Source organism: Panicum hallii, chromosome 1, assembly GCF_002211085.1.
Source record: "Panicum hallii strain FIL2 chromosome 1, PHallii_v3.1, whole genome shotgun sequence".
Classification (NCBI taxonomy): Eukaryota; Viridiplantae; Streptophyta; class Magnoliopsida; order Poales; family Poaceae; genus Panicum; species Panicum hallii.
The window spans coordinates 16,962,398-16,983,005 of record NC_038042.1 but is presented as its reverse complement, the minus strand read 5'-3'; the positions used below and the strand labels follow the sequence as shown (position 1 = coordinate 16,983,005).

Genomic DNA, 20,608 nt, shown 5'->3' with positions numbered 1-20,608 from the left:
AGAGCATGCTTCCACGTGGCGCAGTCCGGCAGCAGCAAGATGGAGCAAACAGGGGTGGGAGGGTGCAGCAATGCGGTGGCTTGGTCTGCAAGTGCTGCCAAGCGAGCGTTGCGGAGCAGGGATGGAAGTAGTTCTTTCTTGATTTTATTGTTTTCTCTTCAACAAGCTTTTAGTTTCATTTTTTTCCATGTATCAATTTAGTTTTGTTTCCTTCCCATGTTATAAAGACCAGGAAAGTAATTATTCCTAGGTGTGTGAATTCTGTTGAAATGTAAGTGTGAATTGTTCATCCTTCCCATCAATTTAAGTTTTGAGTCCAAAGATCACGAGTTTGAATTCTATTTGGTCATATTAGATAAAATAATTGTTAACTACTACATATCTGAGGCTTGAGAGACCCTTCCGATGAGGAAAGGATGGACAATCCACTTATACTTTAACAATTCTAAAGTTCACTGCTACCATATTCATCAGCATTTGTGGTTAGTGTACGCAGCCTCTAGGTTACAATCTCATATCAACAATGATTCTACCTTGCCTATGGATCTTAGCAAGCACACATTGACAGGATGTGGATGGACCGGTGGTGGGAGGAGATTGGAGGTGGGGACAAGAAAGTGTTGATGACCAGTAATGGGACTAGAGGCATTTTTGACATTTCCTCTGTTCCTCTCTTATTTTACGCTAAAAATGTATACTTCAAGAACGTGGTGTTCACCAGCGCATCACGCCATCACCACACTTTACTGTTCCCCAAATATGATTCTACAATACACTTTATTAATAAAAAAATAAGGCACACTTCGTTGGTTGGAAACTTGGAGTGCATAATTATAGAGATAAAGCTAGTATGAAGTTTGAACCGCATTCCTTGCCATTTCTTATCCATACTTTCGCATCCATGCACGGCCAAATTAACTTTATTTGTTTCGGAAGAGATTATCCATCCAACTGACGAACAATATGTCATGTATTGAAATATCACGAGGTCACCTGCTTCCTGTTGGGTTTAGCATGCCTAAGGCAGAAAGACCTGAGCCTCTCCAGCCCAGCCTCCAGCAGGGGAGGATCCACCGCAAATGTTACGCGGAGCCAGTTCTTCATCCCCAGACCGCTCCCTGCATTGCACCCACGAAAGTGTTTCCGGTCAAGCCTATGCATCACAGAGACGGACTAAAGCACTCATTCCATATATTAGAATGCCACCAAATGATGTATTCAAGTATGCTACATCATAATATGTATGTCTTCTATGATGCCCAAAATACCATACATACTCCATCAAACTATAGTACTCAACACTCTGTTTTTTTTGTTTAGCACCGTACTGTTTTGTTGAAAAATGCTTCTTCCTCTGTTCCAAATTCCAAATTATAAGTTAAGTAGATATATATTTTTTATTATCTATATAGATATTGTCTATCTAGATGCATAGCAAAAAATATATACATAAAAAAGCTAAAATAACTTATGATTTAGAATGGAGGGGGTAGTCGCTAAATGTTTGTCAATGAAAAATACATGTCTACATGTCTCAAAATTTGTTAAAATTCCTGGACTTTCATTGGTACGTGGATTTATTCAAAATCCCCGCAGCAAAGTATGGGCAAATAATGCTTACGCGAGTTGGTTTTACCTGGGCATATCACCACAGACTCCTCTTTAGCCAACTTTGTGCAGAAATCGATATCATCGTGTATGCCATCAAAATATGACATGTCCAGCTTTACCTGTAGAAATTTCAAACAGATTAAGGATACATATCACGGTATGAAATAAATGTAGACTAATAAAAATGCCAAAAAAATGGAGTATCTGCAATTCTGCATCAACCATGACAAACATGGATCCCTCTGGTTTGTGAGGACAAGTGAGGCACTCAATGCCCTTCAGTTTCCGGTAGCATATCTCCGCTGCCTCTCTCATCGTGTTCATAGTGTTTTTGAAGAAAACGTCGTCCGTGTTTGCAATTATTTGGGGTATAGCTGCCTGCTTATAATGTTTAACATGGCGTCAGTTAGAACAAATAATGTTAATCTTCTGGGAACCAGCGCTACTCCAAATGCATGCTTCCAACAGGAATTCTGGATACTGACCTGAACAATTGCTGCAGGGTCTACTGAGATGCCACGATAGGTTATGATGGCCTCAAAAATCTATTGAAAAAGCAAAATCCGTCCCTAAGCTGATATATAGTAGAGAAAAGAGGGGGCAAAGCCATGCATGCATCACAGGATTGTTTTCGCCACACAAACTTGATCAAGGCATGATATACCTTCTTCTTCCTGAGGACTCCTTTTGGGTCAGTCATTGCGATCCACCCGAGCCGCCAACCGGGCACCATCCATCTCTTAGATATGCCTCCTAGTGTCACCACAGGAGCTACCTCTCCAAACACGCCCATCGGCACGAAAGGCTTGCTCCCGAAAGCACAATGCTCGTAGATCTCATCACTAATAACCATTACCCCAAGCTTCCTCGCTGTCTCTGCAATCTAGAGAGCTGAATTATTATGATCGAGTTAAGAATTGGGATGTCTATATGACCTAGCCCACATGATTCATCTTCATTGTCAGATTTCAAAAGAATTGATATTCATTAGCCGATATGTACTGTACACAATGTGTAGAATAAGACAATGTGTACAGTTCAACTTAATACCAAACTAGCTACAAGCAAGATGATCACATAATACCACTATTCAACATAATAAAATGCATTACACACTAACCTTGGCCAGGTGCTCATAGGAGTAGACGGACCCGCAAGGGTTATTGGGGTTGACCATAACAATAGCAACGGTGTTGTTATCAGCAAGGGCCTCCACACCTTCAATGTCAACCTCCCATCCCTTCTCGTGAAGAAGATTGTAGTGCCGGAACTCAAGCCCACCCAAGGCGGCACGCGCTTCGTACAGTGGGTATCCCGGCCGAGGCAGCAGCACATTTGCGCCTGGCGTGGCGAGGACAGCCATCATGGTCTCGATGGCATGGTTGCAGCCGGCGGTGAGGACAATGTCACCCGTTGAGAGCTCGTAGGGGAGGTACCGAGACAGGTACGCAGCCACGGCGCTGAATGTGTTCACCGGAAGTACATCGAGAGCACGTTAATTTGCAAGAAAGCTTTTGGAACTCTCATGGACAAACATATATACTCCCTCTCCTGTGCACATTTTCAACGAGCACAACGGTCAACTTGCTAAGGTTTTTAATTAATCCCATTGGAACCTGATGACCTTCCAACCAGTAAGATCAAGCAACCTTTGAACTTGATTTTGAGCTTTGAAGTTGATTTTGGCACTTCGATCGAACTCGGCAAGTGACACACTTTGTACTGATACGGGGAACTTTGAACTGAAGTCTATTTTAAACAAATGAGACTAAACCTTCATCTTGATGCATGCACTAATAATAGTTTAAAACGTAAAATCAAGAGAGAATTCTGGTGGACTAATCTCATAGCATATCAAGAAAATGAAATGCTACCTTATGAACGTCTGGTTAGCTGACCAATTAATAAATTAACAGCGAGTTGTTGCGTGGGGACAAAAAGCTTGCGTGTCAGCACTGATGTTCAGCACATATGTGAGAATCACAGTGGATTGCAGGATCAGCTGCACGCTTAAATACTAAACTACCCCGGCCGGCCCAGTGGTTGCAGGATGTATATTCTTTACATATATAAAACTTTGGCTTTGCCTTGTTCTACTCTACAATCAATGTAGTCTGTCTACATATACATTGAACACAGGTTAGTGCTGCATCACTGTTTAAGTCTGACCTCAATTATTCTGGATCTGCCTTCTGAGATCTGACCATGGCTTCTATATGCACACGATGCAACCACCGACAACATTCTGCTCCCCCAATAATATTGATTTTTCTTTAACATGGTGTTGAAGTTTTTATATTAAGTCGTTTGTTTTTTCATTAAAATGTCAAGTCTCTTTATTAGGGAGCCCTTGGACACTCATCTGAAGATTTGAAAATAGCATACCAAATATCTATGTACCACCGGCTCATAAAGAAAGCAAGTCTAATTTGAAATATTTCTAAGGCACTAAGCAAAACGTCGAACTACTGAAGAAGGATTTTTCGATTTGCATGCTACCCTCCTCTAGAAATCATCTCTACTGGATTGGTAGAAAAGAAACAAACAAAGAAAACGAAGCAGGAAGAATTGGCCGATCGAGGGAGAGCAAATGACGACTCGTGCGGAGACGGAGGAGACATAGCAGTCGGGAGAGGCAAGTTTCCTGCACGTATACCTGCACGCCTCGGTGAGGCCGGCGGCGGTGGGGTAACTGTTGCACTTGCCGGAGGTGGCGGCGGCGGCCACGGCCTCCTCGGCCGTGGCGGTCGTGCGGAAGCACGCGAACGGCGAGGGGTCACCGTGGCCGAGCGGCGCGAGCGGCCTCGGGTCGCTCCTGTCCACGCATCCGTACAACCGATGAACGAGCGCGCGGAGGCTCAGCGCGCTGGCCGCCTCCAGCGATGGGTTCACCGCGCCGAAGCGCCACGCCACCTCGCCGCCGCTGCTGTCCATATATAGGATCGGAGCCTTGGGAGCAGGAGCGTGGGGTAATGGGTGTATGTGTGTCTTCTTCCGTAGTCTTTTGGCCAGGTCCATCCTGCTTGCAGGTCGTGTATATATCGTCGCTACGTCCTTCTCTCGCACGACGACGTGCGTGAGAGATAGGAATTCTCATTTTAAAATTTCGATCACACGCTGCTGTTCCGATCCGTAAGGATCCGCACTGCTACACACATGATTTGCGGAAGCATCTACCTTTTGTTTTAGAGGTTCCTTCTAAAAAAATTCGCATCTAGAAATATATTTTTAAAATACATTTTTAAAGGTGAATTATGGGTTAGACGCCTCTAGAAAAAATCCTCATTTCTACAGAGGGATGATAATATCCACCAATCCTAGAAATAAGCATTTTCAAGGATGAACGGTGGGGTGAGTCATTCCCGTAAATGAAAAAAAAATCTAAGAGCAAATAATGGCATCATCAGCTTCCGAAAATAATTTCTAAAAGCGGGTGATGATATGGCCCGCACCTACAAATAGTATCGGATAAATAAATTTATAACTTTTCTATACAATTTTGGATGAAGACAAACTTTATATCAACATTCTAGGGCTCGCAGCGAGATCTAAAACTTTTGTATTTGACAATTATTTCATGTGAGATTGTTTAGTAGTTCAAAAAAGTCATTTAAGTGAATGTATGTGTGTTGGACTTTATAGTGTGAGTGTATATGTATATGTGAATGTGAATGTAATTTGCATTGAGGTACAAAGTTTTGATCATCTGAAGAAAAATATTTGAGAAATGTGAAATATATTTTGCATGAGTATATATACATATATATATTGAAAGGAAAAGGAAAAATAAGAAATATAGAAATAATTCTAGAGGCGGTCACACATCCATAGAAATTCTTTTCAAAGTTAATGAAAAAATAGCATACCTCATTTGCACATAATTGATTCTATGGTGTAGCGATGGGTAAGGCACATATGATGCTGGAGTTGTGGGTTTGAGTCTTGTAGTGAGACTGCAAGAGTGAGTGAGTGAGGTGGTGGTCTAGTGCGGGCTGGACGGACAAGAGGGCAAGCTGGACTGGCAGATACGATGGGCCGAAGGGACAAATAATTATAAATTCGACTAAATTCAAATTCGATCAAATAGAAACAAATGCGATGGTATGGATGCACAAGACCTAATAAAACCTATATTTCTTTTTATTGATTAAGTTATTAACTTTAATTCCCAATAAGTGTTTAAAATTAAGATAAAATTAAATAAAAGCTTTAAAAAACTGACACAAAAATTTACTAGATTTTATTAGATTTCCATTAATGAAACACAAGAGTGTTACATTACCTCGCCCGAGGCTGAGCCATATTTTAAGCTCGATAGCTCTTTCTCGAGCTCGTCTCGCTCGAGAGCTTGGGCTCGGCACTGGGCTGGCTCGGGCTTAGCTCGTTGACAGCCCTAACCCGCGCCGCGCCAACGAGAGGGAGAAAAAAAAAAAGAAAACGCTGTGCCACGCTCCCTTTAAACCCTAAACCCCTTCTCCCCCACACTCGACATCGCGGACCAGTCCGGCCGCCGGCCCAAATCCACCATACCAGGGCCCCCGATGGCCGGCGCGAGCGGAGGCTTCCTGGCCGGCGTCAACGACCCGTGGCTGAAGCCGTGGCTGCTCCGCGCGGTGGTCGCCGAGCGCCTGCCGCAGCCAGGCGGCGCCGAGCTCCCGCCGGTGGAGCTCGCCTCCGTCCTCGGCGCGGTGCGCACGCACGGTCTGCTCACGGAGGGCCTCCCGGACCGCGCCCCGGAGGACCCCAAGCTCGCCGAGGCGTGGCGCACCGCCGTGGATTCCTGGGTCGAGCGTGTCGTAGCGCTGGTGGAGAGCGACTCGGTATGGTCTCTCTGTTCCATCTGCCCTCTGTGTTGTGAAATTAGTACATTTTGGAGCTAAATCTTCCTCTTTTTCCGAGGATACGGCGTACTGTGTGGTTATTTTTTTTTCCTGTAATGGAGAAAAGTTCATTTGGATTGTGTGACCGTGTGAGGGGAGTAGTTTAAAACAGATTCAGGTGGAATTAAGTTTGCATATGGTTCAAAAAAAATTAAGTTTGCATAACTTTGTATGTGAAGCAAATTCAAGGGTCCCTTTGCTCTTCCATTTAAGATTGGAGGACACCAATGAGAATGACTCCAGCTACAGTTTACTGAAGAAGTAGTTCAGAATGAGTGTATTTTAATTGAAATGTGATATTTTTAGAACAAAAACTTCTGCTTCAAAGGCATCATCTTATGAATCATCAGTACCTCACTGTGTTGGTCACTTTGTCTGTTAAATTATTGAATTATTGAACAAGTGATTTACTCAAAAAATTTCTCTACATCCATTAAAAGTGCTATTACTCCGTACAAGAGTACCAGTTTCTAATTGCTCTATCCCACAACTGGTAATGCATCTATGTGAGACATTTCATCTTAGCCCTATGCTATTTTGATCATGCTAAGCCACAGTTGTGCGCTCTCACATTGTGTGCATCTCTCATCTCCTATCATCCATGTCACCTGCTAGTCCTCAACGCTGTGGCCATCAACCTGTAACATGTCATCACCCTCCCTGTGCTTACCACATGGTCAATTGTGAAACAACTATATGTATATGTTATAGTTTGCAAAAGCTATTTTACTATTTATTTCTTGTGTCTGAAAAACAGCTGATCCATAGTCATGCCCTTGATGCCTATACTTTATTGTAAAAGAAAAATGAATCAGAGAACTTATGCGAATATGCTTACCTTTATTTTTGAAAATTCTTTAGGCATACAGTTGCTGGTTGGGTACTTGCTTTCTCGGTGTGACTTTCCAAGAGTGCAGCAATGAGCGCTTTGCAGAATCGTACTCCAATTGGTATGAAAAGATTCTGAGTAACTTGCAGGTAATGCATACAATTTGGTGCAATTTATGTAGAACGTATGCTCACCAATTTATGACTTGTGTCCCCAGAAGCCAGAAGTTTGTCTGCTTGGTTTTTTTCATTCCTTTCTGTTTCAGATTCTGGGTAATGCCATTATTTAGTTGAAGATGTATTTAGCATCTCACAAATGCTTTCTAGTTAAATTTTAGTTGGAGTATAGCCATGAAATTGATACTAGTATCTTTGGGAGTTATTGAAGTGAATGGCAATTTTTCAGTTATATTTCGCTGAAGTAGAGATTGTGCTATGGAGTATGAAAACCTTCTCTTTGATGTCCTTCATGCAGTCTGAACTAGTAAATTCCAAACATAGTTTACCTTGGCAGGAGTTTATTGATGTTGTACTTGGTTATTCAAGTGTTTCAGGAATAAAACTATAACCATAGAATCTTGAGATTGACTGTAGCTATTAAAAAGCTCATGCTTCTCTCTTGTAGCACTTCTTGCAAGTAATGCTCATACTGAATTTACTATAGCTTAGGCCTAACTAATTCTTCTTTTGTAGAGAGTCTTGCTTTTTGTTGCTCACAACACTGTTATGTACATTTTGCTAATTTCTTATGTTTTTTCTTGTTTTCGAATACATATTATTTTTTTTGAAGTTGAGTATAAGACAAAGCACCGACAAAAGAAAAATCTACACCAAAACATGTCAGTCAAACATTTGCTTTCTACTATAAGTTCACAACTGTCTAATCTTGGTCTATCTAGTATCTTTGGATGAAGGATCAATCCATTTAAAACTCCATGTATTTACTACACCACTTCTTTGTGAATTGATGATCTGTTTGAATGCTAATTTATGTTAAAATACCACTATTTTAATGTCCACAAACACAGTAAAATCAGTTTTTGAACTATGGTTCATCTTCATCATGTAATTCCATCCATCTCATTTAGTATGTAGAATGAATAGTTTTAATCAAACAGTACAATTTACAGCAATATTCTCTTTATTTTACCTTTTTTTACCATTTTGTATTTCAGCTGTAACTTTATATAATACCAGCCACCTTTATTTGTTCTAACGATGGTTTTAGGGCAGCTTCTTGTGCTTAATTGCTGATTAGGCCGGCTAAGTGGCCAACTTATGAAAAGTAGGAAAATTCTGTTGTTACGCCTCCCAGGATTTAATCTCATCGTCATTCTCGTTAAACATCTTATATATGTGATTCTTCAGTCTTTCACACATTATTCACATTATTTTTGTACTGATTCTCTTTTCCTTGTAGCAGGAACCATCTTGCTTGCAACTTGTAACTGTTATTTCTTGTACTTCCTTGTCTGATTTATTTGTCAGGTGAGTTACGTAAGATCAATGTCCTTTAATCTGCCAAGTGTAATTTTGGATTATCTATGTTTAACCGTTACATGATTAAATGGATTAAGTTATGAATTTATCAATTGAACCACCACTTGATAAAGTTACATAGTGTTCACAGGGAATTTGTAAGTGGTTCTGATGTCTGAATTACTTTTTCTGTTTCTTTATTACTCAGTTAATAAAGTGGACATAATGCATTCAGGTGGATTTTCCATTGCATTTTATATGAATCAGAACAATTTGAATTTGCCTTGTATTGCTTTGTTTAGTAGTTTTCTAATAGGCCATATAATTAGTCCTGAAGTAGCTAAATGACTTGAATTAGACATGACTCCTGCGACTATTCTCAGTAAGGCAAATTTTACATGGCTCCTATTTTAAGTACAGTTCCCAACTTCAAGTTCTATGTTTGCAATAGACTCTGCAAATCCAATCTATCTGAATTCTAAAGTATACCGGCTTTGTAGCTTGGCCGCTTCAGTATTACAGTTTTGATTAAGGAACGCTAAAAATTGTTATTTTATTCTTTGCATTTTTTTCTGTATGTTTTGTTTGTTTACACTGAAAGCAACATGATTCTGATTAGATTGGCGAAGTTTTTGAACTTAAAGAAAGAGGCATCAGCCTTTGCTGGAAGGGTTGTTGAACCGGTGCTGCGGCTTTTAAATGAAAATGGTCTAGTAGCTGTATGTTCTACTCTTTTCATTCTTATTCTTATATGTTTGCCTTGAACCACTCAAGGGGAATATCTTTAATTATATCTAGAGTACTCTTATATCTATTTTTGCAGGACGAAGCAATTGATTTGCTGAGGACAGTTATTAAATTGTACCCATCCTCTGTAAATCGGCACTATAACAAAGTATGTCTTATTTTTATGTTCTCATTTCCTATTATGGGTAAATATGCCTTGGTGCCCAGGGAAAAAAGGATGGTTCTTCCAGGATAGCTTAAAAATAAAAAAGTTTAGCTGTTTGTAACATTTTAATTTTGCTCCTTGATAGGACCGTAGGATTATAGAAGTTGGAATTTGATGCAAGTCTGTTGATGAGCTTCAGAGTCTATATGGATTGCAGAATTGAACTGCTATTGGAGCTTTAGATATTTCCCTGAGCTAGTTGCTATTTTACTAATATTGTAGTTACAGATATATTTGTAAACACAGCGGTTCCACACAAGTTTTCCATTAATGACGGCTGCTGTTTAAGTTCTAATTATAGAATATTTGTAAGGAGACTAATGTATGATGCAGATTTTTCAGAAGTTCACTAATTGCTAGGGTGTATAGAAATACACATGGTGTTGTATGTTTATAATACTATTTCTATCACCCTAACTGTTATATTCTTACAGTTTACTTACATTACAAAATTCAGGTTGAATCTGCCATTGTAACAAAGGTTATGAGTACAGAAGTCAATATAAAACCATCTGAGGTGAGAGGAGCCTCGAGCTTTACTTAATTTATCCTTTTGTTTTCTTGTTTTGTGTTATATAATGCCCAGCCCTGACCCATAGTTCCAACACTCTAGAAATTTGCAAGAACCTTAGCATTGTTACCTTCTATCCGAGCATCTGAGGACAGTTGGTCACTGATGATTCGGAGGATATTGATTGTGGTAAACAATCTTTTGAATGATGCTTTCGTAGGGCTTGAAGAAGGTAAGATATAACAGCTTGCTGCTAATCATGCTTAAGTCCTACCATTTCAGGTAATTTTTAACCATTTTACTGCTGCAGAAAAGAATGGCCATGATATTATGTTGCTACTAGTTCCACCTGGAGCTGATCCTCCACCAACATTGGGAGATCAAGTAAGGCCTGGAGCCAATGTACACATCACGAAGAAATTTCGTGTCTGTACTGTTCCTACCATTTCAGCTCTTATGCATTGCTGCAGTGTGATGCTGACTAGTTATTATCCAGTTCAGGTTGGTCAAAATCAGAACATTTCTGTATATTACCTAATGGTGCTTATAACCTGCTGGTGAGAGACGCAATTTTATTCTAAGTTTATCTCTTTTTATTGGCAAAAAGGTCAATGTTCCAATGCGTGCTTTGGTGGCTTTGATTCGAAGAGTGCTGTTAGTTGATGGATCACTGCATAAAAAGCTGTTCCCTTCAACAACTTCATTGCATCAAGAACTTATTTGTTTTGAGCTTCCATCATTGCATTCGACTTTTTTGGATTTGCTCAATGCAACTATTAAAGGAATGCGAAGGTAACTTGGCATTGTCTCTTGAAAGGCATAGACCATCTAAATTTCTTAACTTGGTCTAGTGAGGGACTGAAAAAAATATTATATGAGAAGCATTATAGACTATTTAATTGTGACTTATTCTGGAACAAAAATTGAGACATCTAGAATTTCTCTTTCAATTTTTGTTCAAATCTAAGCTAAGACATAAAAGGACTAATTTAGACTATCATCCTGCAGCCAACTTTTACCACATGGTGCTAGTATCATACGGCTTGTAACAGAGTACTTCAAAATAGCGAAGTTACCTACTTTGAGGACAAAAGCTTACAGTATTTTGCAGCTTTTACTGACCTCCATGGGCATTGGTATGTCATTCTTTATTTCTTGCATATTCCATTACAGTTATATGATTTTAGCTTTGAACATAGTAAAATTGATTATAATTTGTTAGTGTAGTTTAGCTTTTGTCATAGTAATACTATTATAGCATCTCAGGCTACAAGTCTACTTGAATGCCTTTTTTTTGAATTAGCAACATTAATAACAAAAAAGTTCCTTAAAGATTATTGAATATTGGAGACAAATAAACTTGAAATATCTTCAGCATGTTGTTTTAACAAATCTGTAATGACTTCTACTTGTTATGTTGTAACGTCTATAATACTTTGAAAATGATGTATGTAGCATGCTCAACAGCGTGTTTCTTTAAGCATTGTTTTGGGTGCACAATGTGTATCTTGTATATAGGTCCCAATTGTTTGATAGTGTTTAATCATTCTTGCAACTCCTCAACTTTAAATACTTAACTTTACATTGACACTCCATCAGGGCACATACACTTTATGCTTTTCTTTTGGGAATTATTGAGATACCATTTGTTTGCTACACATCTTTGGTTTTGTTTTTTCTTGTCAATTTCCTGTTGCAACCGTTCTTATACAAATGATCTTTTTTTTTTATCAGGGACATCTCTGCACCTGCTTGAGGCAACAGTCAGCAATGCAATTGCTGATCTGAATGATGATGGTGGAAGTGACATGACTATAATCAGCACAAATCCATCAAAAGTGACAAATGAATCATCATCAAAATTTTATTCGAAGAAGAGGAAGCAAGAACCACAAGTACAAAACTCATTTGTCTCAGGTTCAGAGAAGGCAGCAATCAGCCCAAGGAAAAGAAAAGGTTCTTCTGTACAAATTGCATCGAAGGGAATGACCCCTGAAACTACAGGAGATGCTAGAATATCAACCCCACTTTCAGTCAAAATAACTGCGCTAGAAACATTGGAAATTCTTCTGAATGTGGTATGCTTAAATCTAACCTCTATTTCGTCATCCAATTATTGCTGCATGTATTAATTTTCGTGTTGCCAGATATTTGTTGTTGAATCCTTGTTCTCATATTGGTCTGATTGTCTGAATATGATTATAGCAAGTGACTTGGCCCAGGTCATTGCAAATACTTTTTTTTAAGAAAGTTCAAACCATTTATACTCCTTGTTGAAAAGCAATGAAACAAATTGGATGACAGATAATACATTTTGCAAATTTTAATGATTAAATGGTCAAAGTTGTTTTTGAAGCTGGTACTCATAGATACTTATTTTTCAGACCATAGCTGAAACAATACTTACAACCATTTTTTAATGATTATATTCTATAGAGAAATTATAAAATGAAAGAAGAATTGAAAGTTCGATTTTCATGGTGAATGGGAAGAAAAACACAATCATGTTATATGAATTGGTTATGCAACCTGCATGTATTGTGTTATTTTAATCGCCATATCTAGTTAGTGTGTAAATTCAGATTATATGTTTTTCTGACATGTAACACTAACATTATAACTTATCACCTGGAGCAGGGAGGTTCATTGCGGACGGATCACTGGAGGCCAGAAGTAGACTTGCTCCTAATTAACGTGGCTATAAGTGCTTGTGACATGGGAGGGAGTTACAAGCAAAAACCATCCACATTTGGGGGGGCAAGCATATTAGACCTCCAACTTGCTTCATTGAAGGCCCTGCTAGCATCTTTTCTTTCTTCTCCATATGCCCGTCCTCCTTATTTAGCCAAAGGAATCGAACTCTTCACAAAAGGTAATAGTTCCTCTGAACACAAATGTGAGTTCATCCGGACATGGTTTCCAGTCTGTCACTTTGACTGCAAATATCCATATAAGTATATTATCTTACATAGAAAAGCTTATTTAATAATGAATCTATTAATGTCGACCTTATATAGTCGATCTACATTAGTTTTTACATATTTTTGGTCAAATCTAAAAAGTCTACTTGGGACAAATCTAGATGCACTTGTATTTGTGATCGGATGAAGTGTCTTTTAGCGTGTTATTTAGTGGATTTTGGATGGGGTGTTAGTTCAAAATTAACATCTAGTTAGTTGAATCAAAGATTTGGCTGCAATGGGTATGGCACTGAAAAATTATTAGCTGACAAAAATTGGACCTAGTAATTTGCCGGCATGACTTATACAAAAACAATTAGTAATGGTATTTGTGTTGGACCATGAGATTAATTTGCCTTACTCTTAGTTACATATTTCGTGCGAGTGGCAGCGGTTGGTTTGGATCTGGGCCTTAAAAAAGGTCCACCCCAATATTTAATAATTTGTATCTTTTGTTTGTTACAGGGAAGTTAGAGATAGGCACTAAGCTTGCACACTTTTGTTCACGAGCTTTGCTGGCTTTGGATGTCCTTATGCACCCTCGAGCCCTTTCTCTAGAAAAAGAGCTCAATTACAGCGCACGAGGAAAGACAGTTTTTGGTGGTGGAACATGCCAGATTTCAGCATACAGAGATCAGCCTCAAGCTATGGAGGTTGAAGACATGTATGATGATTGGTTGGCATCCACCAAGGACGATGAACCAGCAGAGGCTCCCGTGAATGGTAGTGCTGCAGGAACAAGTAAAGCTGGCACAATGTTCGCTGATGGAAGTCAACTCAACCCCATAGCAGAAGATCCAAAAATCAACTCACTCAGAATCACGGCTGCAGCACAAGATGCTCCAGCCTCCAGCAAGAGTGATGTCAATATGGTTGATACGGCGGCAGGCGAAATTGTCAAGCCAAAAACAGTGGATAATTCTTCAAGTTCCAATGCTGTCTCGGCTCCAGTGTACACAACAAATTCTGATTCACAGAAGCATGTCATACCCTCAATTCCTGAGCAGAAGCGTGCTGATGAGGTTAGTCATCTTGAGAACAGAAGCCCAGCTGTCGATGCACCATCTAGCAAGCTGGGAACTTCAGATGAAGTTTCAGACGTTCCAGTTGCTGCTTTTGGCTTCCATCAAGCACCAGAGGGCCGTTCAACCAGCTTTGCAGAATTGTTTGGCTCGGAGTCTGGTGTTGATTCAGAGTCAGATGACTCAGTGCCAGATATTGTTGATGGAGATCCTGACTCTGACTAAAGTTCATAACTGTTTGTGAAATTTTGACCCTTTAAGAATCCTTGGAGTTAGAGACCAATTAACACAATGGTTGTTATCTCTGACCCAGTGATTTTTTTTGTGAATTCTGTGGTGTCTATTTGTTTTGAGTTCAAATTTTGTGATGCCGTCCACTGAGAGATCAGGTAACATTGTCGTGTGCCTGCAGTTTTCACAAATGCACTTCGTTGTCAGCTGCCTGCAGATAGCCTGAGATGAGGTGAATTTCAGCCAAACATTAGTAACTTGAATAAAGGAAGGTTAACTTCGGTGTGTCATGCTACCTTAGTTCCAAATTATTAGTTATTTTAGTTTTTTTAGGTGCAAAATTTTTGCTAGTAAAATTTTATATATCTAAAAAAGTTAAAACAACTAATAATTTGAAACAGAATACTCCACAAACACACAGGCTTATCCGTTTTATGTAGACAAGAGAACAAAACTTCATCATTTGACCGTTAGTAACGATAGCACCCCCTAACTTCTGGTTCATTACATGTGCCAATTCATTTGCCCTAACAAGACGCACGGGGAAAAAATATTTACACTTTTAACAAAATTGTCAGCTTGCATTTAATCAACCAGCGATGAAGAACATACAGTACACCGTTGCAGTTACAATCAAGCTCGGCGCTTGCTAAGGCGCCAAGAGTTGGGCTCGTGGTATCTATCGTACAGGGGTTCAATTCTCTCCTGCCTCTTCCTTTTGCTCATCTTGGTGGGGTCTGCACCCTTGTAAAACCTTGGCGCAAGCTCGACCAGCCATTTCGGATCAATCACAGTCACCTCCCTCATGTACTCCTTGGTCGTCATCACCAGCTCGTGATAGATGACCCAGTCTGGCTGCCGCTGGAACAAAGCGCTGCTAGGGTGGATGTACACTGGCTGGTTTTCGACCAAGGTTCTGTATCCCTCCTGGGGATCCTTCCTTGCAGCATGGAAAAAGAAGCCAGCAGTAATCGCTTTCCTTATCTTTGTGAAGTTTTTCCCAGCAGAGACAACATCAAGTTTATATCTGCACAGACAACAGCAACATAGTTTAGCATACATCAATCTCGTAAAAGAAAAGGTAACAACAAATAGATCTAACTACAAAAACAGCTGTGCGAACAAGAATTACAAGCACCCGGAGAGATTAACATGATGTACAGAAAGAGCCATTGCTTCTACTATAGGATCCAATCAACAAAATAGCATTCCACGACACTGGCTCAATGTACATATGCTATCCAATAAGTCCTCACTGTACATTTGCCAAGCTTTTCATATTTCACGACAAAATTGCATATCTAATTTTGAGCAACTAGTCTACTATTCCAGAAGTAAGACTCATACAAATTAGTTGACCTCTGCCCCTGCCCTATCATCAGTATATGCATTAGTACACTAGTTGGATTTTGTATTGTACACAGCTAAATTATATTGAATGCAAGGTTGATGACTACTCATAGTGTGGCACTCTGCCAACCATATCTGATTAAAAATATTTTATTCAGGAAAGGAAAAGGTTGACATATTTAAGCAGACAAATTTTGACATATCGGAGCTTGCTGTGGAAGTATGAAGTAAATCAGTCTAGGCAAAAACAAGTTGAATATATGCAAGAGCAGAAAGAAACATTCCAGGAACAGATACAAGGAAAAGGCAAGAATGTGCTTAGCTAATGCAGATGCTACATGCTTCTAGTCTAGTTAAAACAACTGAAAAATAGCATTTACCTGTCCATGATAGTGAGAAGTTGCTTCCTCACATCCTGTGCTCTCCTCAATGATCTTGATTGAACAAAGTTCTCGAAACACCAGGGACCAGAAAAGTTCTTTGCCTTCCAAGCCTCATATACAGCAAGCAGAGTAAGATGATCCCCCTCTGGCTGGAAAAATTTAGCCCTTTTTTGATCAGCTTGAGCCTGTTTTTCTCGTGGCCTGTAGAATATGTTCCCTGTTTGAATCATTGCTATGATAGTCAGTATCTCATCACTGCACCCAAGGTCAACACTGGCTAGTAGCATCTTTGAAAGTGGTGGGTCCAATGGGAATTCTGCCATTTTCCTCCCCAGTTTGGTTAGAAGGCCCTCTTCATCAAGAGCACCAAGGCTATACAACTGTTCCATGGCAGAAATCAGTGCTTGAGGTGCTGGGGGATCCATAAAATCAAAGGATAATAGGTCATTTATTCCCATTGCCTTCATATTAAGTACTGTAGACCCCAAGTTGATCCTCTGAATTTCTGGAATGGTCGTGGGGGACATTTCATTACGGTAGGCACTTTCAGTGTATAGACGATAACACTTGCCTGGTCCAGTACGCCCAGCACGCCCTGCTCTCTGTTTCGCAGATGCTTGCGAGATTGGAGTGATAACCAATGAGTCAAGCCCCTGTTTCGAATTGTACACATTGATCTTGGCAAAACCAGGATCCACAACATAGTATATGCCATCGATTGTCAAAGAAGCTTCAGCAATATTGGTGGCCACAACAACTTTCCTCTTGCCAGGCGGAGCTGGGTCAAAGATCTTTGATTGCATTTCACTAGGAAGGGCACTATACACAGGCAAAATTATGAGCTCTGGAACATCCCTGCCTAACCCCTTCATCCTCTCATACAGACATTGGCAGGCGTGGTCGATCTCCTCTTGTCCTGTCAAGAAAAGAAGGATGTCTCCTTCTGGCTCTGTCAAATGAATCTGCAGAACAGTAATCAATGCTGCATCCAAGTAATCGCTCTCAGGTTGTTTTGTGTAGAGTATCTCCACTGGGAATGTTCTTCCAGGAATTGTGAAGATGTTACAATTAAAGAAATATCCTGAGAACTTCTCAGCATCAAGGGTGGCTGAAGTAACAATAAGCCTCATGTCAGATCTGCGCTTAATAAGTTGTTTCAGCAAACCAAAGAGCACATCTGTGTGGATGGTCCTTTCATGGGCTTCATCGAGCATGATAACAGAATATTGGGAAAGGTTCTCATCAACAAGAATCTCACGCAGAAGCATACCATCAGTCATGTATTTTATCACTGTGTCTGGCCCAGTACAATCCTCAAAACGGATGGCATAGCCAACTTCCTCTCCCAACCGGCACCCAAATTCTTCTGCCACTCTCTTTGCAACAGACATTGCAGCAACCCTCCGAGGCTGAGTGCACCCAATTTTACCCCTGGTGGTATAACCCGCCTCGGCCAAATATTGTGTCACCTGTGTGGTCTTCCCAGAACCTGTCTCTCCAATAACAACCAGAACTTGATTGTCATGTACAGCTTGTATAAGCTCTTTCTTCAACTTGTAGATAGGAAGAGACTGCCTCTGCTCTTGTATTGAAAGCTTTGACCTTTGCCCAAAAGTTAAAGCCTTTCCATATGCCTCCTTCTTCCATTCTGGCATGTCATAAGCTGAAAGGCCAACACCTCTCAGCTCCTGTGCAAGGTGCCGCTCACCTGTATCAGGCATAGGGTCCTCCCATGGTCGATTCAGATCCTTGGGGATCGAATCCAACATGGCTCTCTGCTCCTGCTCTCGGACCTCACGACGCTCCTTTATGAGAGCAGTCTGCAGGGCCGCTGCTCGGCTCAGTGAACCCTCAGGATTCTTGAATATCTTTACAGGTGACATATCAATTGAAAATCTGCTCTGTCCCTGCAAGAATGCTGGTTCATCCTCATTAAGCTCGATCTCAAGCTCTTCCTCTGCACCTTCCTCCTGGTACATCATGCCATCCCCATCCTCATCAAACATTGGGTAATCCCTCACATCCAGAACACCTGAAGCAATCAGCTGCTTTGCCTCCCATCTCTCCGGAGAGCTCATACGCTTGAGCGGCCGCCGTGATGTTGGCACGGCCTCATCCTCCTCCATGATCACAATGCCCGACAGACCCAACCTCCTGCCAGGCCCCATGGCACCGCCACCGCCACCCGATGGGTTCACCCTTGGCGCATCATCTGCACCACGCTGCATTGGCAGGAGGTCCTTCCCTGTATCCTGATCCACATCCCGCATCGACAAACTCAACTTCTGCCCCTTCACTGATACTACCTTCACATGCACCTCCTGGTCACGCTTCACCACCTCCTTCGCATTGGTCACCCGCCTGCTCGACATCTGTGAGACATGCACAAGTCCCTCGCGGCCTCCTCGCACATCCTCAAGCCTGACAAAGCACCCGGTGTCCATTACCCGGGTCACCCTCCCTCGGTAAACCTGGTAGAGCTCTGGCTCGCCACTGGGATTCGAAGCAGCAACCTCCCTCCCCCTTCCCCCAACACCTCTATCCTCCTCTTCCTCCTCATCTTCATACCTCCTGCTCCTCCCCCGATCTCTATCACTATCCCTCTCCATGTCTCTGTCCCTTCCCCTGTCTCGGTCCCGATACCGATCCTGATCCCCATCACGGTCTCGACCATGGTCCCAGTCCCTGTCACGACCATACTCACGGTCACGGCCTCGATCCCTGTCCCTGTCCCTGCCGCCGCGGTCATGATCCTGGTCACGGTGGTCACGGCCGCCGCGGTCACGGTCATGGTCACGGCCGCCGCGGTCGTAGTCCCGGTCACGGCTTCTCCCGTCGCGGCGGCGGTCGCGGTCGTCCCTGGCGGGGGCGGGGGCGGCCGCATCGGCGTCCCGCTCGAGCTCGAGGCGGAGGTTGCGGGCGTGGTCGGGGTCGTCGGGGCGGGCGAGCCCGGGGAACTTGGACGCCTCCGCGCCGGCGGGGCCCGCGGCGACGGCGGCGGAGCTAGGGTTGGAGGAGGAGGGCGGGAGGATGGCGTGGATGATGGTGAGGAGCGTGCGGACGAAGTAGTCGGGGAAGTCGGCTCCCTTCTCCTTGAGCCGGGAGTCGAACTCGGCGACGGTGGCGGAGTCGCGGCCGAGCTCCGTGATGAACTCGGCCAGCACCTTGTCGCCGACGCCGATGTGTGTCTCGAGCTCGGAGCATACCTTTGAGACGAGGGAGAGGTATTCCAGCTTTCGGAGACCGTCGTCGCCGGGCCCCGCCGCCGCCGCCGGCGCCATGGCTGGAGTTGGGGTGGTAGAGCTAGGGTTTGGTCCGCGGTGATTCGAATCGATTCGGGTGGGGTGGGAACTGCGGCGTCTGAGGGTGGTCGGCTGTTTCGGAGTCGGAGGGTTGGGATGACACGGGTCCAGGCCCGTCCCGCTGTTTTCACTAGGGAGGAGGAACTTCCCGTTTGGTTTACGCAGGAGGATTCCAGATCCCACTGGAAATGGTGGAGGTTTGACTTTTCAAGTCTAGCAAGAACCATAATTCTTAGCTTTCAAGCTTTTTTCTAAAGGAAAAGGTCCACATTACCCTCTAAACTCTGCCTAAAGTCTAAAACTCAACCCTGATCTTGATGTTTGAAACCGGCTAATTAACACCACCAATCTCCTAAAACCAGATATGAATGCCCCTGAGCCCAAATCAATCTGGTTTTGGACCTGTCGGCATCAAACTTGCCCTTTCTCTCTTCGCCAGGGGTTCTCTTTCTTCCCCCTCTCTCTTTCTCTCACCAGAGCAAGTCCCAGCTCCTAGCGCCGGCGAGTTCAGTGGAGGAGATGGGGTCTGACCAAGGAGAATGCAAATCTGAGAGCCTCGATTTGCTCCAAGATGATGAAAAATGGAGTCAAAGGGAGGCAGGAACACGAAGGGGAAAGTGGTTGTCGGCATTGAGGGAGAAATAGGGCCGCCGGCGTTGGACCTGTTTTAAGGGCCCCTTTGCCAATGTGGATGCCAGTAGGTCCAAAACCAGACTGGTTTGGGCTCAGGGGCGTTCATGTCTGGTTTAGGAGATCAGGGGTGTTAATTAGCTGGTTTCAAACATCACAAACATTAGGGTTGAGTTTTAGACTTTGGGCAGAGTTTAGGGGGTTAATGTGGACTTTTTCCTTTTCTAAAACTCATTTTGAAACAAAAATGAAGTCAGCGCCATATTTGTCAAGTTCAAACCGTTCCACACCCATTAGTAGCTTGTGTATTATACAAGAATACTACCATGCAACAATTTTTAGCACGCCATGTTATCAACGGTGTCATGGCAACCAAGCAAACTGATCCCATATTAAAATGAGGATAAAGCATGTTTTTTGATAAAATTGAATAACTCAATTTAATTTATGCTTGATAACATATTATACA

At 42.2% G+C, this 20,608-nt stretch overlaps 3 protein-coding genes across 4 annotated transcripts; 1 reads left to right on the top strand and 2 right to left on the bottom strand.

Moving 5' to 3' along the window:
* Window positions 1-698: 698 nt before the first annotated feature.
* Window positions 699-4,545, bottom strand: LOC112901542 (nicotianamine aminotransferase A-like). The gene is made up of 7 exons (XM_025970476.1): window positions 4,268-4,545; window positions 2,732-3,071; window positions 2,276-2,494; window positions 2,097-2,156; window positions 1,834-1,989; window positions 1,637-1,730; window positions 699-1,118 (listed from the first exon to the last, which is right to left on the bottom strand). The coding sequence occupies exons 1-7, from the start codon at window positions 4,543-4,545 to the stop codon at window positions 982-984; spliced, it is 1,284 nt and encodes a 427-aa protein (XP_025826261.1). The 3' UTR covers window positions 699-981.
* A 1,574-nt stretch (window positions 4,546-6,119) lies between these two features.
* On the top strand, window positions 6,120-14,631 carry LOC112872601 (proline-, glutamic acid- and leucine-rich protein 1-like). Of its 2 annotated transcripts, none has more exons than XM_025935669.1 (13): window positions 6,120-6,431; window positions 7,353-7,469; window positions 8,743-8,807; window positions 9,418-9,517; window positions 9,622-9,693; window positions 10,208-10,267; window positions 10,364-10,493; window positions 10,572-10,762; window positions 10,869-11,053; window positions 11,270-11,397; window positions 11,996-12,339; window positions 12,899-13,133; window positions 13,687-14,631. In XM_025935669.1, the coding sequence occupies exons 1-13, from the start codon at window positions 6,153-6,155 to the stop codon at window positions 14,466-14,468; spliced, it is 2,688 nt and encodes an 895-aa protein (XP_025791454.1). In that variant the 5' UTR covers window positions 6,120-6,152; the 3' UTR covers window positions 14,469-14,631. The 2 variants fall into 2 exon arrangements, with proteins under 2 accessions (XP_025791454.1, XP_025791445.1); XM_025935660.1 differs by having other exon boundaries at window positions 8,740-8,807.
* Window positions 14,632-14,909: 278 nt separating this feature from the next.
* LOC112884938 (probable pre-mRNA-splicing factor ATP-dependent RNA helicase DEAH5) lies at window positions 14,910-19,615 on the bottom strand. The gene is made up of 2 exons (XM_025950588.1): window positions 16,205-19,615; window positions 14,910-15,501 (listed from the first exon to the last, which is right to left on the bottom strand). The coding sequence occupies exons 1-2, from the start codon at window positions 19,486-19,488 to the stop codon at window positions 15,108-15,110; spliced, it is 3,678 nt and encodes a 1,225-aa protein (XP_025806373.1). The 5' UTR covers window positions 19,489-19,615; the 3' UTR covers window positions 14,910-15,107.
* Window positions 19,616-20,608: the final 993 nt, after the last annotated feature.

Coding starts and splice junctions, on each gene's coding strand:
- LOC112884938 (XM_025950588.1), bottom strand. CDS start 19,488: ATGGCGCCGGCGGCGGCGGCGGGGCCCGGCGACGACGGTCTCCGAAAG. Junction 15,502..16,204: donor CTTCTCACTATCATGGACAG/GTAAATGCTATT, acceptor TTGTCTGTGCAG/ATATAAACTTGATGTTGTCT.
- LOC112872601 (XM_025935660.1), top strand. CDS start 6,153: ATGGCCGGCGCGAGCGGAGGCTTCCTGGCCGGCGTCAACGACCCGTGG. Junction 6,432..7,352: donor CGCTGGTGGAGAGCGACTCG/GTATGGTCTCTC, acceptor AAAATTCTTTAG/GCATACAGTTGCTGGTTGGG. Junction 7,470..8,739: donor AGATTCTGAGTAACTTGCAG/GTAATGCATACA, acceptor TTTTCCTTGTAG/CAGGAACCATCTTGCTTGCA.
- LOC112901542 (XM_025970476.1), bottom strand. CDS start 4,545: ATGGACAGCAGCGGCGGCGAGGTGGCGTGGCGCTTCGGCGCGGTGAAC. Junction 1,990..2,096: donor ACCCTGCAGCAATTGTTCAG/GTCAGTATCCAG, acceptor CATTATAAGCAG/GCAGCTATACCCCAAATAAT. Junction 1,731..1,833: donor AGGGATCCATGTTTGTCATG/GTTGATGCAGAA, acceptor AAATTTCTACAG/GTAAAGCTGGACATGTCATA.